The following is a 15400-nucleotide window of genomic DNA, read 5'->3' on the forward strand; positions in this document are numbered from 1 at the left end:
TCTCAATACATGCTTTGCCGCCTTCCAAAACATCTTGGTAGGCTTAACCATCGCTTGACTCAACTAGTTCACCACATAGCACAAATTTGGTTGTGTGTTCACTAAGTACATTAGTGAACCCACAAGCTACCTGTACACAGTAGCTTCCACTACTTCCCCTAAAATAGCATCCTCCTTCCTCCAGTTACCAGCAAGAGGAGTCTGCATGGGCTTGCACTTCTCTATGTGGAATCTCTTGAGTATCTCGTTGGCATAATTTCCCTAAGACACAAACAACTCCCCATCCTTTTGCCACACTTCCATGCCAAGGAAGTAATGCATGAGACCCATGTCTTTCATCTCGAATTCTCTCGCAAGGTCCTCCTTGCAAGACACCATCAAATGATCATCACAAGTCAATATGAGATCACCAACATAAAGTACGATGATCAATAGCGTACCTTTCTCCACGATGTGGTACAATTTCACATCCGCTTCACTCTTTGTGAAGCCCAACCCGGTGAATTAGTTGTCTATCCTGGTGTACAAAGCACGAGGTGCTTGCTTCAGCCCGTACAACGCTCTCTTGAGTCGGCACACATGCGACTCACGATCGAAGGTCTCAAAACCTTCTGGCTGCTCTATGTAAACCTCTTCCTCAATCTGGCCGTTGAGAAATGCAATTTTCACATCCATTTGATGGATCTTCCAACCCATCTGTGCTGATAGTGCCAACATAGATCTGATAGATGAGTACCTTGTGACAAGAGAAAAAGTCTCATCATAGTCAATCCCCTCAACTTGTGAAAAGCCATGGGGAACAAATCTTGCCTTATTCTTCTCCACACTAGCATCAGCAACTTTCTTTACCTTGTAAATCCAACGGGAACTCACAACTGACTTGTTCTCTAGTCTCGAAGCCATATCCCAAACACTGTTACGAACTATGGAGTCATACTCCTCCATCATAGCATCAACCCAAATCGGCTGCTGCACTGCTTCCTCAAAGGAATATGGCTCACTCTCAACACATTCCCCAGCAAGGGCCATGTATCCAGTGTACCTCTTAGGTGACCTCCTCTGTCTACGCTAAGAAGATGGTGCTCCAACATTCTCTCTCGCATCCTCCAACAATTATTCAGCTTCTCTTGTGTGCCTCTGTCCATCTCTAGAAGACTCTGCTTGAGTGGATGTCTCCAGTCCTGGAACCTTTGCATGCGGCTGTTCCGCATCAGTCTGAAGCTCCTCCTCCTTAGGAACCAACAGTTCCTCCATAGCCTATAGTTGGAGCTCCCTCTCAAGGGAAACTTGCATGGCCTTCTGCTCATCAAACTTGAGATCTCTGCAAACCACTATTCTTCGACTGGTACGAAAGTACACCCGATAGTTGTGAGGTGTATCAGTGTACCCCACAAATATCCCCAAGTCTGCTGTCAGCTCAAGCTTTTTCCATGCATCCTTTGTCACATGGCAATATACCGATGAGCCAAAGATCCTGAAGTGACCCACATCTAGTCTCTTACGAGAGAAAGCTTCCTCTGGTGTCTTCATCCCAAGTATGAGATGTGGGCTTCTATTCTGCAAATAGACTGATGTGTTGCATGCCTCAGCCCACAAGTGAAGTGGTAGGCCTTGGTCACGTAGCATTTCCTATGCTGCCCCTACAATAGTTCTATTCTTCCTCTCGGCCACCCCATTCTGCTATGTGTTATGAGGTGTTGCCAACACTCATTTAATTCCTTCCACTGCAGAAGTCCTTAAACTCTTGAGAGACATATTCTCCACCGTTGTCACTTCTCAAGGCCTTGATATTCTTCCCTGACTCTTTCTCAACCAAAGCTTTGAACTCACAAAACTTTGTGAAGGTTTGGTCCTTCTTCTGCATGAAATAAATCCATCATTTATGAGAATAGTCATCAATGAAAATCACATAATACCTTTGCTTCACTATGGATTCCATCAAGAATGGTCCACACAAATCAGTATGAACTCGCTCTAAGATAGCCTCTGCTCGAGTGTCTCGATCATGAAAGGAAGACTTGGTGTACTTTCCCAAGGTACAACCTTTGCATGTGTCAACATGCTCAAGTTTACCTTTGGGAAGTCCAGTAGATATCTGTTGCATTATCTTCAAAGCCCCATGATGCAAATGGCCCAACCACCTATGCCACAACTCATCAATGTCTTGTCTTTGCACCAATTCTACTTTCATACTCAATGTTGCACAATCATCTACCTCTAGTTTATAAAGATTCTTCACTCGAATCCCTATCCTCCTTGTCTGACTCGTGGCTATGTGTCTTAGGAACGCGTTTCCTTTACTGAAGACAACATCGTAGCCTTTGTCCTCCAACATCACGACCAATACCAAGTTCTTCTTCAGTCCAGGGACATACATCACATCTGTCAAGGTGAGAGGAGCTCCTTGCTCCCTCTGAAAAGCAACCGTGGCCACTCTTGAAACAATATACCTTCCGTTGGCACCCATCTCTATGCGCATCTTGAGGTCTTTCTCCTCCAAGGCACTGAATAAATTTTTATCACCAGTCATGTGGAATGAGACTCCACTATCAAGATTCTAGACACAACCCATCATCTATGACACCATGCATGCGATGAGGGTAAAGTCCATTTTGAACTAAGAGACTAATGCCTCACCTTTTGATCCTTCTGAAGATCCCTTCTTGGACTTCTTCGATGGGAAATTAGTTGCATAATGTCCCATCTTGTGACAATTAAAGCATCTTACTTTAGACATGTCACCCTTATTCCCTCCATGAGAAGAATTCGATTTGAAATGGGAAGCCTTCCTCTTCCCTTTGCTTGCCTTACATGCTAAGGCCAGATTTTCTTCCTCATCATTCTTGGATGAAGAACCATCTCATGTGCTCCTCCTGATCTCCTCCTGCATAAGATCCGACCACAAACATTCCTAATCTAGCAGTTTCTCCCTTCCATTCATATAGTCTTGGTAGCTATTCCAACTCTTTGGAAGGCCAAGGAGAATGAGGCTCACCATATCATCATCAGTAGTAGTTATTCCCACACTGCCAAGCTCATCTCTGCAGGTGGTGAACTTGTTCAGATATGTGGAGATAGTATCGCCCTTCTCCATCTTGATTCTTCGAATTTTATCCTTAAGTGCCAATTTCCTCTGGTCACTACTATTCTGGTAGATTTCTTTCATTGTCTTCCACATTGAAAATGGAGTATCCTTCCCATGGAGACTCGAGACAATATGGTCTCGAACTCCCTCAAGGATGATCTGTCTCACCTTCGCCACACACTTCTTCCACTCAGCTAACTCTTGTGCATTAGTTGAAGCTGGCTTTGGGATTTCTTGATCAATTAATTCCTTCAAGTCATTGTCTTCTAATATAGCCTTCATTCTATCTTTCCATGCTATGTAATTCGACCTACCTTCCAAGGCATACTCGATTCTTAAGCCATAGAAAACCATTGGCCAACCTTGAAGTATGATATGAATTCGATTTTCACCTGCAACACTGAACTTCAAAATTTGAATTCTCTTCTCAGTATACCGTTCACAGCTCTAATACTATGTAGAAAATTTCTACAAATCCACCTCTTATACCATGTAGAAAATTTCTACAAATCTAGCTCTGATACCATGTATAAAATCTGTGTAGTTTAACTCGATAAAGCAATATAAATCAAGTCAGAACACTATAACCTACTTTTACTATCAATTTGCGGAAGCTTAAAGATTGAGCTGAACAATATAACTAGAAGAAGAAGAATCAATGGAACAATACAAATGAAAATAATTTTGGGGAAAGCCTCAGCTAAAAATCCCACACTATTGTATTATCATACATGGTGGAAATACATAGGAATTATACAAAGCCTTAGCTCTCACAACTAGCCAGCTCTCAGTACAATCCTCACAGATGCTCATAGGCAATCTTGGCTTCTCTCCAGCCTTCCTCTCTGCCCTCCAAGCTCCCATTTCCTTGTGTTGTTCCTTGTGGATGATTCCCTGTTACCAAGTGGAAAACCCTCTCCTCAAAACTACACAATCCTCAAGGATAAATCCTTGACTGTATGCATGAGTTTTTTCCATGAGAAAACACATGCAACTGATAGTACATTGTCCTTGACATTAATCTCAACAGGGTTTTTTTCAGAATAGATAGGCATGAGTTTCTGATGAGGGAATATTCAATTAATTGGAGTAGCACTAGTTGAGTGCATGCATGCATCAACTGATTGTTAACTCAATATTAGTTCCTCAAACAGTTTGGAACTAATTTAACTAGACTTAACTCAGTAAACTGTGTTAACTAATTACAACTCAAATATGACTCAATCTTATCTCCTTAAGTTAAGGGATAACTCTTGCATGACTTTTAGACTTCTAACTTGAATTTCTCCAATTAATTAATTAATTATTTCCAAGTAGCTCTTAAGACTAAATTCGATTTTAATTCACAATTTAATTCAAGGACAAATTAAATTGGAATATTCTTGTTGCCATATTTCAACATTGTGCTAGGTGTAATAGTACCATGACTGTTGCATGTCCTATTTTTGCAAGTTGCATCATGTTGGCGTAAGTTGGGGGCCTCAAGGAAACATCCCCAAATCATGACATAACTATTAAATTGTATGAGGTCATTTGGACTTTGACTAGTCTCTTCTGCGAAAATATCACTAGTCAAAGTGATTTATGTGCTTCCCTTTTTTCGAAATTTAAAAATTTAATCTAAACTTTGTAATTGATGAGTGATTTTGATATTTTAAATTTTTTAGAAGTGTAAATTTTTTTTAGCCCTTCTAGAAAGGGCTCGGAAGGGTTCAATTTTGAAGGTTGCTAACTTGGCTAACTGTTATGGCCTTGGTGAAGCTACACAAACATATATTCATTGTACATCTTCTCATCTTTCAATATTCCCATTTAAAATGTATGTTAGAGTTTGCTTGAAAAAAGGTGTTATAATGAGTTGGGAGATATTGCTTGCCTGGAATTTTAAGTCTTTACTTTAATCCATTAGGTGTTAGAAAATATATATATTTATATATCAAAAATAAACATATAGATTTAGATGAAGCGTCCTGGGTGCATTAGCTTTTTTTTACATAAATTTTTTGGTGGATACATGCATAGAAATAATAGGAAAGCACTGTTTATTAAGATAGAATGAACATTAGCATGCAAATCCTAGTTTCTGGTATTCTGAGCGCTCTGTGCACTTCATATGTCTGTCACTAAGATGGATGTATCATAAATTCTTCTCCATGAATTGCGGTAATTTCTCTGGGAAAAATTTAGTAATTGCCAAAATTTAAGTCTTTACTTTAATCCATTAGGTGTTAGAAAATATATATATATTTATATACCAAAAATAAACATATAGATTTAGATGAAGCATCCTGGGTGCATTAGCTTTTTTTTACATAATTTTTTTTGGTGGATACATGCATAGAAATAATAGGAAAGCACTGTTTATTAAGATAGAATGAACATTAGCATGCAAATCCTAGTTTCTGGTATTCTGAGCGCTCTGTGCACTTCATATGTCTGTCACTAAGATGGATGTATCATAAATTCTTCTCCATGAATTGCGGTAATTTCTCTGGGAAAAATTTAGTAATTGCCTCCGCTCATTGACTATGTATGAGTAATACCAAGTATCTAATCAACTCATCACTTATTAATGTAATGATTTTTGTGGCCGGTTAATCGGAAAATTCAGCTTCGACCTACACTTGTGAAAAGGCTATGTGGGACAACACAATATCATTACTATGAACGGACAGTTCCCAGGTCTAACGCTGCATGTGAGAAACGGAGACAAACTTGAAATCAAAGTGCACAACGAGGCGCAATATGTCACTACCATTCACTGCTACGTCATGTCTCTAACCCACCGAGTAGTACTGCATATTGATGTTAATGCATTTTTAAGTCTTGTTAAACGGAAGAGCATCATGTATGTCTGGTTTTGCATGTTAAAAGGAATAATTTGTTTATGCTCATATTTACAGGCATGGAGTGTGCCAATTTCACACAGGGTGGTCCGTTGGACCTGAATTTATAACACAATGCCCCATTCAGCCAGGGCGAAGTTACACATACGAGTTCACCATCACTGGTCCGGAAGGAACTCTCTGGTGGCATGCGCACAGCTCTTGGCTTCGAGCTACTATGTATGGAGCTTTGATCATCTTGCCTAGGCTCGGAAGCAGTTATCCCTTTAAATTTACAAGGGCACATCGCCAGATTCCCATTCTTCTAGGTATGCTATAGCTATTCAATTTGTTATGCCCCTTGGTTAGAAATATAATTGGGAGCGTGATTTCAATGTAAATTCTAATGCGATTGAAATGTTTGACCCTGTTTGAATTGGCAGGGGAATGGTGGAATAGGAATCTTATTGATGTTGTGAATCAAGCAACCCGAATAGGAGCTGCCCCCAACATTTCAGATGCATTTACTATAAATGGACAACCAGGCGACCTATACAAATGTTCTACTTCAGGTACATTTCTTCCTACATTAACGCATATCAAATAGATTGAATCTATTCAGCTGACAAATGATCAATTGCAAATGATGGATACAGATACCTTCAGTGTCTCTGTAAAAGATGGGGAAACTAATCTTCTGCGTGTCATCAATGCTGCTCTCAATAGTGACCTGTTCTTCCTGGTAGCTAACCACACGATGACTGTTGTTGCTGTGGATGCTTTGTATACAAAAACTCTTAAGACGAATGTTCTGATGCTCGGCCCTAGCCAGACAACAGATGTACTTGTAACTGCCAATCAGGCTACAGGTAGATGCTATATGACTGCTCGAGCTTATTCCAGCGGGCAAGGGGTTCCATTCGATAACACCACTACCGCTGTCATTTTAGAATACGAGGGCAGCTCTAATAAATCAACTCCAATCATGCCGAATCTTCCATTCTATAATGACACCAAGAGTACCACTAGCTTCGCCAATGGTCTCCGAAGCTTGGCCTCACAAGATCACCCCATCTTCGTTCCTCAGAAGGTCAACGAGAATCTCTTCTACACCATAGGATTAGGGTTGATCAAATCCCCGGGGAAGTCTTGTGGAGGTCCCAATGGATCAAGATTTGCAGCGAGTATGAAAAACATATCATTTGTCCTGCCAACAACTTCGTCAATTCTTCAAGCTCAACATTTTGGCATGAAAGGAGTATTCTCCAGAGACTTCCCCGATAACCCTTCTATGCGATTTGATTACACCACACTGACTATAAGCAGAGCTCTGTGGTTCCCTCTGAAAGGTACAAGAGTGAAAGTTCTTAATTATAACACAATGGTGCAAGTAATTCTTCAAGGAACAAATATATTTGCGGGTGAAAGCCATCCTATTCATCTCCATGGTTATGACTTCTACATAGTGGGATCAGGATTTGGCAATTATAATCCACAAACTGATCTTTAGAAGTTCAACCTGGTGGATCCTCCTATGCGGAACACTATAAACGTTCTAGTAAATGGCTGGGCTGCAATAAGATTCGTGGCTGACAATCCTGGTGAGCATTTATTTCACAGCATTCCATTTTCCTTCTGTGTCGTCTCTTACTCTGAATTGGATGATACTTTGTGCATAGTCATGGTAATTATGGTGATCATTACTTATTAATGCAGGTGCTTGGGTGATGCACTGCCACTTGGACATGCACATAAAATGGGGGTTGGCCATGGTGTTTGTGGTTAATAATGGACCTGACGCTCTTTTGAGTCTATAGTCACCTTTCAAAGATTTTCCGCGATGCTGAGGAAAATTTCCATCCATACCAATCGATAATATAGATGAATCCCGATTTTCTATTGATCCCACTTCATGCTTTTTACCTTGTCATAAATTTTCTGCTTCCATTCTTATGTCCTTTATGATTATGATCCTGATTGTTATGGAAATGTTCCGGCCCATTGGGAAATTTGTATATTTAAGGTAGTTACATGAGAGTAATGTAGGAAATTTGGTATTCATGTGACCTACTCGGAAATGAAAAATACCTTTCTCATAATCACAACAATAGAAAACCCACGTACTTTTGAATCAATGTTATTGGTATATTTTTTATGATTCAGTAATGTAAGATTAATGCGTGGAGCCAAATTGATTCGTTCAAATAATTTGTCAGCCACTCATAAAAGGTAACGATTAGGGCACGGTTAAAAATTAGCTATAAAAATTATAATGATCATATCATTATAATTTTTAAACTAAATTGTCTTTAATTTTAATTTTATTTCTTTCAATTATAAATAAAAATAAGTAAATTAATTTATTTTAAATAATTTCTTGATTAGTATAAAGTTTATTGTTATTTATAAAAAGAGATATTTATTTATTATTATTATTAAATTAAAATTATTAATTAATTATTTAAAAAAAAATCAAACATTACACCTTAATCACATATTTATGAGTAGAATAAAAACTTTCATCTAATTATATAATAATATACAAAAAAAACTTTTTTATACTACCGAACAATGTTACAAGTTATCAATATTTCTAGACCACTAATCACCTTGAAAAGTAGCCCTGAGGGATGTTGTGGGTTGCCCCACTTCCATAGCTGGAGCTTGGAGGTCAAGTCATGTCATAATAACATTTCGTCTCATGTTTACCTTGGCAGGTCGGTGAATTTGGGTAAATGTGGGAGGGGATTGTTATAGGGTGGTATTATAGAGAGGTTGCAACACTAGACCTTGAGGTAGATGTGATTATCATGCATGTTAGTTGTCAATGTGATTGCCATGCATGTTAGTTTTCGATGTGATTGTTATGCATGCTTTGTGATGGTCGTTGTTGTGGTCTTGTGTCATCATTATGTTGATGTTGATATTGATGTTGACACGATCGACATATTGATTTCATTATATATACATATGTTGTTCTAATCTAGATTGATTGTGCAGACAAGATAACCTCCCCTGAACCTCACTGAGGTATGTTGATTATGTGTATATTTGGTTATCTAACATGCTATGTTGCAAGAAATAGTATATCAAACATGACAAGAAAAATGGTGGGTTACAGTTCATGTAACTCTCCTTACAGATCAGATGAGAAACAAAGAGATGAGTACTTTCTTGAGATATCAAATACCTTGAGAATTTTGAAGGTAGAGATCATAAGGTGTAAGGTGGATAGTGACAGGATAATTAAGTCACGAGAAGGGCTTGTCAAAGCATAGGAAAAGCAAGCATAGGTTAATGTAGTGATCCTTCAAAGCTTATCGAATTTTCAGATATAGGGACAACCATGAACTAGTTTGGACAGGAGGAAAGGACTAATGGGGCATATGGTATCAGGTCTCACGGAGGGAACATGTCAGACAGGGATGGATGGACACACCTGACAGGAGAGGTAGTGGTTATGGGTTTTATTCTAGTTCTGGATCAGAGACGTAGCATGGTCATCATCGTTATCATCCTTACAGGAGGAATGAGAATGAGTACTTTCTAGATGAGCTCAAGAATGCCAAGCCTCCTACCTTTGATGGAGAGATGAAGAAACCAAAAGATGCAGAAGCATAGTTGATTGGGATGAAGAAGTTATTCGAGATGCACGATTATATAGAGAATATGAAATCTAGGATAGCCATTTTTAGTCTCAAAGGGAAATTAGACATCTGGTGGGAAGATGTGAAGCGTGTTAGAGATATCAAGATAGAGGAGTTGATTTGGAATGAGTTTAATAGACTCTTCAAAAAGAACTACTTGTCAAAGAGATATTATGATGGTAAGGCTAAGGAGTTCTACAAATTGACGATAGGATTTATGACATGCGAAGACTATATGACTAAGTTCTTGGAGTTCTTGAGGTGTGTATCATATCTTAAACATGAGAATACAAAGTTTCAAAGATTAGTTAGTGAATTTCCATTAGCATTTAAGGATTGGATTGAGTTTGATGAGACTTGAACAATGGAGGAAGTAATTGGGAAGTCGAAACATTTTTACCAGTAGTCTAAGCATAAGTCAGAGCCTAAGCATGGTTGGAAAGGTAATGACAAGACTAAAGGAAAGTGGGATAAGAAGCGAGGAAGGCCTAAAGATGCATGTAACAAGGAGATTGTAGCATCGTACAAGAAGTTAAATGTAGTTGATAGAGGACATGGATTTCAGTCTCACGAGTAGAATAGGGGTAATGGCAAGAAACCTTTGAAGTGTTGGACTTGTGGTGGAGATCATCACAGGAGAGATTTTCCATAGCATCAGAATGGTAGACCTTATATTTACAATGCTTAGGAGGCACAAATAATTTGGGATGTTGGACAAAGTATTCCTCAGATTTATGTAACATTGGATAATAGCTAGGCTGATCATCAGAAATATATTATCAAGATGGAAGGTAAGATTTGTGATCAAATTGTTTCTATTTTTATTGATCATGGATCTAACTATATTTATATAAGTTCTGACCTAGTGGATAAGTGTTTCTTGAATAAAGAAGTCCATGCAAACTCTTTGTTGGTGCAGTTGGCTATAACTACCAAGAAAAAAGTTCATTGTTGGGTGAGATATAGTGCATTTGAATTGAATGGTATGTCTACATCGACGCATCTAAATGTGCTTCCGTTGGGATCATACTGTATGTTGTTGGCTATGGATTGGTTGTACATTCACAGGACTAAGGTAGATTTCTATGATAAGGATATTGAGTGCTTGGATGATGATGGAGAGAGAAAAATCTAGTAGGGAAAGAAGAAGCTTATATTCGTGAGAATGGATACAACTATGAAAGCAAAGAACAGTAGTCAAAAGGGATGTGTATTTTGTACGTTTCATATTTCCAGTGATAAAGGGAAGGATGTTGAGGATGTTGAAGTCTTGAAAAGGTATCCAGTTTTGCAGTAGTTTTGGGACGTATTTCTAGCAGAGTTTTCAATGTTACCGCCTCATAGGGAAGTTGAATTTTCTATTGAGTTGATGTCAGGAGTAGCACCACGATCTAATGCAGCTCACAAGATGTGAACTCTAGAATTGGTGGAATTGAAGTTGCAGCTTAAGGAAATTATTGACAAGGGATACATTAGGCCAAGTGTTTCTCCTTGGGGTGTGCTAGTATTGTTTGTAAAGAAGAATGACGGTACTCTTAGGTTGTGTATTGATTACAGGTAGTTGAACAAGATGATGATCAAGAACAAGGATCATTTGCTACAAATTGATGACTTGTTTGACCAGTTGAAGGGAGCAGCAGTGTTCTCAAGGATTGAATTGAGATGAGGATATCATCAAGTACACATCAAAGAAAAGCACATTTACAAGACGAAATTTCATACCAAGTATAGGAATTATGAGTTTGTAGTGGTTATGTTTGGTTTTACTAATTCTCTAGCTACTAATTCATGTATTTGATGAATAATGTGTTATGTCCTTATTTGGACAAGTTTGTGATAGTGTTCATTGACTATATATTGACATATTCAAAGAATGAGGAAGAGCATGAAGAGCGATTAGCAACAATTTTAAGGTTGTTAAGAGAGCATGAGTTGTATGATAGGCTTAGTAAGTGCGGTTTCTTTCGGACAAAAGTTCATTACTTGGGAACAATTATGGGTGATCATAGTGGATTGAGGTACTTTTTTTACCAAACCCTTTTTCATTTAATAAACCAAATATTCTTCCAAAATCCAACATTAGAATGGTCATATGAATATGAACCACAAATTTGAATGACCTCTGTTTTCAAAAGAAATAGTTCTTCCAAAACAAGACAATTTTTCAAAGGAATTTGGCTTACTTGACAATGATAGTTTTTTTTATTTTATTTTAAATAAGTCATTCTAAAAGAATCACATGAACCCTCTCTTAAATGAATGCACCCTTTTTCTAATTAAATATGAAGCCTTATTTTTTAATAAAAAAAAATGACCCTTTTAATAGAAACGAGGCCCTTCTTTAAATAAAAAATAAACTTTGGATGAAGAAAGGAGGAATGTTTTGGAAAATGAATAGTTGTGACTTGTACTTTGACTAGTCAGCTGTTGGGATTTTCGTATATTTTTTTTATTAGAATCAAATGATCGATCAATATTGCAGAGGGCCCATGATTATAAGTCATAAATTTTGTGCCTTTGATACATAGTACCTGTGATGATAAGATGGAAAGGTTAGTTTTGTAAGTTTTGGCTTTCATCGCACCTAATTTGTCTTCAGGGATGCAATGCAATAGAAAAACAACTCATTTCCTTGGTTTTGTGAGTTGTTGTCATTTTCTTTTAGCTACAGATTCATTGCCCATTCATGAAAGGCTCTCTATGCATGGATAGTGGCTTCAGAGGCCACATTATGACTAGGACAACTTGTGCTTCTTTAAAAAAAATCGACTTTGACTGATGGATTCGACAATAATCTATTTCACCATGGCTTCTTGGCCTTTCTACACTGGCTATACAACGACTTGCTTCTTGACAAGAGCACCTTCTTCACAGTTGGATTCTTCTCCTCCTTGAATTATTGATATTCGCTTCTCTCAAGGAGTCTTATGCAGACTGAGCTTTGATACCATGTTAAGGAATGAAACACCTGGAGCAGAGTTGTTCTTCTCAATATTATCAATCGCTAAATATATTACATAGGGGACATCAACAATAAATGACTGAAATAGAACTAAACTATAACTCAACGAGACTGAAATAGACTATGACACTTGAATTGACACCTAGGAGGTGATTGGAATTAGTTTCAACTAAATTGGAATAGACTTTGAGACCCGGATTGACACCTAGAAGGTCATTGGAATTAGTATTGTTTCCCCTTTGGGGTTGAGTTGGCTAGTATTAGGTCTGTGAGTTCCTTTAGTATCTTTGTTTTTCTAATTATCATACCATTCATCCTTAAACTTGTTATTTCCATTTCGCATGTGAAGTGGTGGGCATGTTTTATCCCCTCTAGGGTCACGTTGGCATGTATAGACTGGGTTAGTGAGAATCGCCCTACCCCACTTTGTTTTCTGGTGTCTATGGTACCTTGTAGTGGTTTGTTTCATGCATAGAGGGGGCTAGTGGTGGTCTAGGCATTGTGTGGTTTGAGATATCCTCATTCTTGAGTCACTAAGCCCATAGGGTGTAGTAAAAGCCAATTTGTGGAGGAAGAGGTGACTACAAAATGAAGGAGAAAATGGATGCACATAATGGAAAGGCGTGCAACATGGATGCTCATAGTGGTATATCACACAAATGATTGGAGATGTGTAGAGTCCAAAGAGGCTACCAGCAGCAACAACAACAAGGGTATGCACAAGGATAAACAAAGGATCCTCTATCCCCTCAACCCCTCCCTATGGTGGAAAACACCCCTTATATGGATGATATTATGAACACTCTCTAGTAGATTCATAAATCACTTGACTATTTCAATCGAGCTCGTCATGAAGACCATAATGATATCCTTGACCTCATAAACCACCTTTAACACACTTTGTAGGAGAATCACAATCAACTAGTTAGTCTATCGCAAGGATAATGATGAATTCAAGAGAAAATGAACATGCTGGAACCTTGGTTGGCACACATGGAAGATCACCTCCATTGTAAATTTAACCCCTGCCATCCCCTGGCTTATCTTTAGATCATCCTATCTTGGTAAATTCTAATGATGCCTCATGAGTTTTGACTAAATTTTTATCTTGTTATTATTTTGGCAATAGTTGCAACTTAATGTATGTCTCTCGCATTCACTTTGGGAATTCACTATGTATTTGGGAATTCCCCTGTTGGCCAAAAAAGCTAGTAGGAGTGAGGGAAACAAACCTTTGAGATATGCCTTAAAACAATGTAAAAATATCTACCATACATCTAATAATTATTAATGTAGTTGATATATAACTATCTACGTGTATCCATAATATGTAATAATGTGGTTGTGCTAGTTGATAAAGTAAAAATTTCTACATAAGCTCTCATATATATGAGTTATACTATTTTAATAATTAATACTATTTTTGTATTGTTTACATTTATTTATTGAATAATAATAATTCCAATATAAATTGATCTTTAAATTCTTTATTTGAGATAAATACCTCTTATTTATAAATTTTATCTAATATTTGATATTAATTTAAATTTATTAAATATAAAGATTAAAATTAAAATGCATTAAAAAATGAAATTTTAAAATTTTCAATTTATTTTTTTATTTGATGAACAATAGATTTTAATTTTAAAAATATATAAAATTAATACACAAATTACTTATTTGAAGAAAATAAGGTTTCCAAGCTTTGATTAGATGACTTAGTTGATTTGATTGTACAATATTGATTTATGTGACATTGACCATATTGGTTTGGAAAAATGTCATGTTTGCAGAGAGCTTTGAATGAAGTTAGCTCCCCAATCTGGATATGTCTGCATTGACTGCTATCCGGCGAATCCAAGAAGATGCTTTAATCCAAACCTCTACTTCAGAAATGTTCCAAGGTATGACTTTGATTTTGGTTTTGGTTTTATATGTTGATTGTCTACTCTTGACATGAAATGAACCTTTGATGATCTAACTAAAATGGAAATGGATTCTAAAGCTCAAAATAATGAATAATAGCATGATGAATTGATTTCTAAAGTTGATAAAGGATAATCTAAATTGCGAAGCTATTGAAAAAGTATAGGAAAGTGGAAGTGCAAATCCTTGGACACTCTAATTGAATTTCAAGGTGTTGTATTTAACATGGAAAATGACAGTTGATTGAAGCATTGATGTTCTGTTTGAACACCCATTCGTATACATATATGTTGTACATGGAACATGAGATGGTTCAAGATTGATTCACTTCATTCACACTGAGTTGTTGTCTAGCATCCTTACAAATATTTGCATGCGATGATCAATTTTTGATTTGGGATATTCTTCCTATGATATGTGACTGCATGGATGTACGGATGATATTTGGGATTATTATTGATGAGAACATTTGGATGATGCCTTATTATGATATCTACCATGATATCTTGGATGAGAGGTACATAACATGACCGAGGTTGAGTACGATGTTACTAGCATGACTAGCTATGTGGCAGGATGAAGAAGCTCCTTGGAGAGCTGTCTAAGCAAGATCTGGATATGACATGGATACATTATGATGACAAAATTTGGGAACCGATTGGTAGAGAATCCCAGATATAGTTGGGAATGAGTTACCTTCATATATTGAGACAATGATGTTGTACAAGACAAGCTTAAGATTGTGGTTTGCATATCCTTGAGAGGGAGGATGAATTTGGTATTATTTTGTGATATATATATGATTTTTTTATGTTATCATATGATATTTGATTTGATGTCCTACATGAACAAGAGACTGTTGTTATTGCTACATGATGATCAAGTTGATACTAGATATGAGTATGATGAGAGCATCGCTTCTCGAGGACACTGAGCTAGCTCTTCCCCCCCCTGT

General features: G+C 37.4%; 1 protein-coding gene across 1 annotated transcript; it reads left to right on the forward strand.

The window, feature by feature from the left end:
- Positions 1-5748: 5748 nt before the first annotated feature.
- Positions 5749-7727, forward strand: LOC149193374 (laccase-12-like). Its single transcript, XM_089407294.1, has 6 exons — positions 5749-5933; positions 5989-6239; positions 6354-6482; positions 6567-7300; positions 7421-7511; positions 7627-7727. Exons 1-6 carry the CDS (start codon positions 5749-5751, stop codon positions 7725-7727), a joined length of 1491 nt encoding a protein of 496 aa, XP_089263420.1.
- Positions 7728-15400: the final 7673 nt, after the last annotated feature.

The sequence above is a fragment of the Pinus tabuliformis genome, chromosome 2_2, assembly GCF_031772625.1.
Source record: "Pinus tabuliformis cultivar Carrire ecotype Pingquan chromosome 2_2, CPIR1, whole genome shotgun sequence".
Classification (NCBI taxonomy): domain Eukaryota; kingdom Viridiplantae; phylum Streptophyta; class Pinopsida; order Pinales; family Pinaceae; genus Pinus; species Pinus tabuliformis.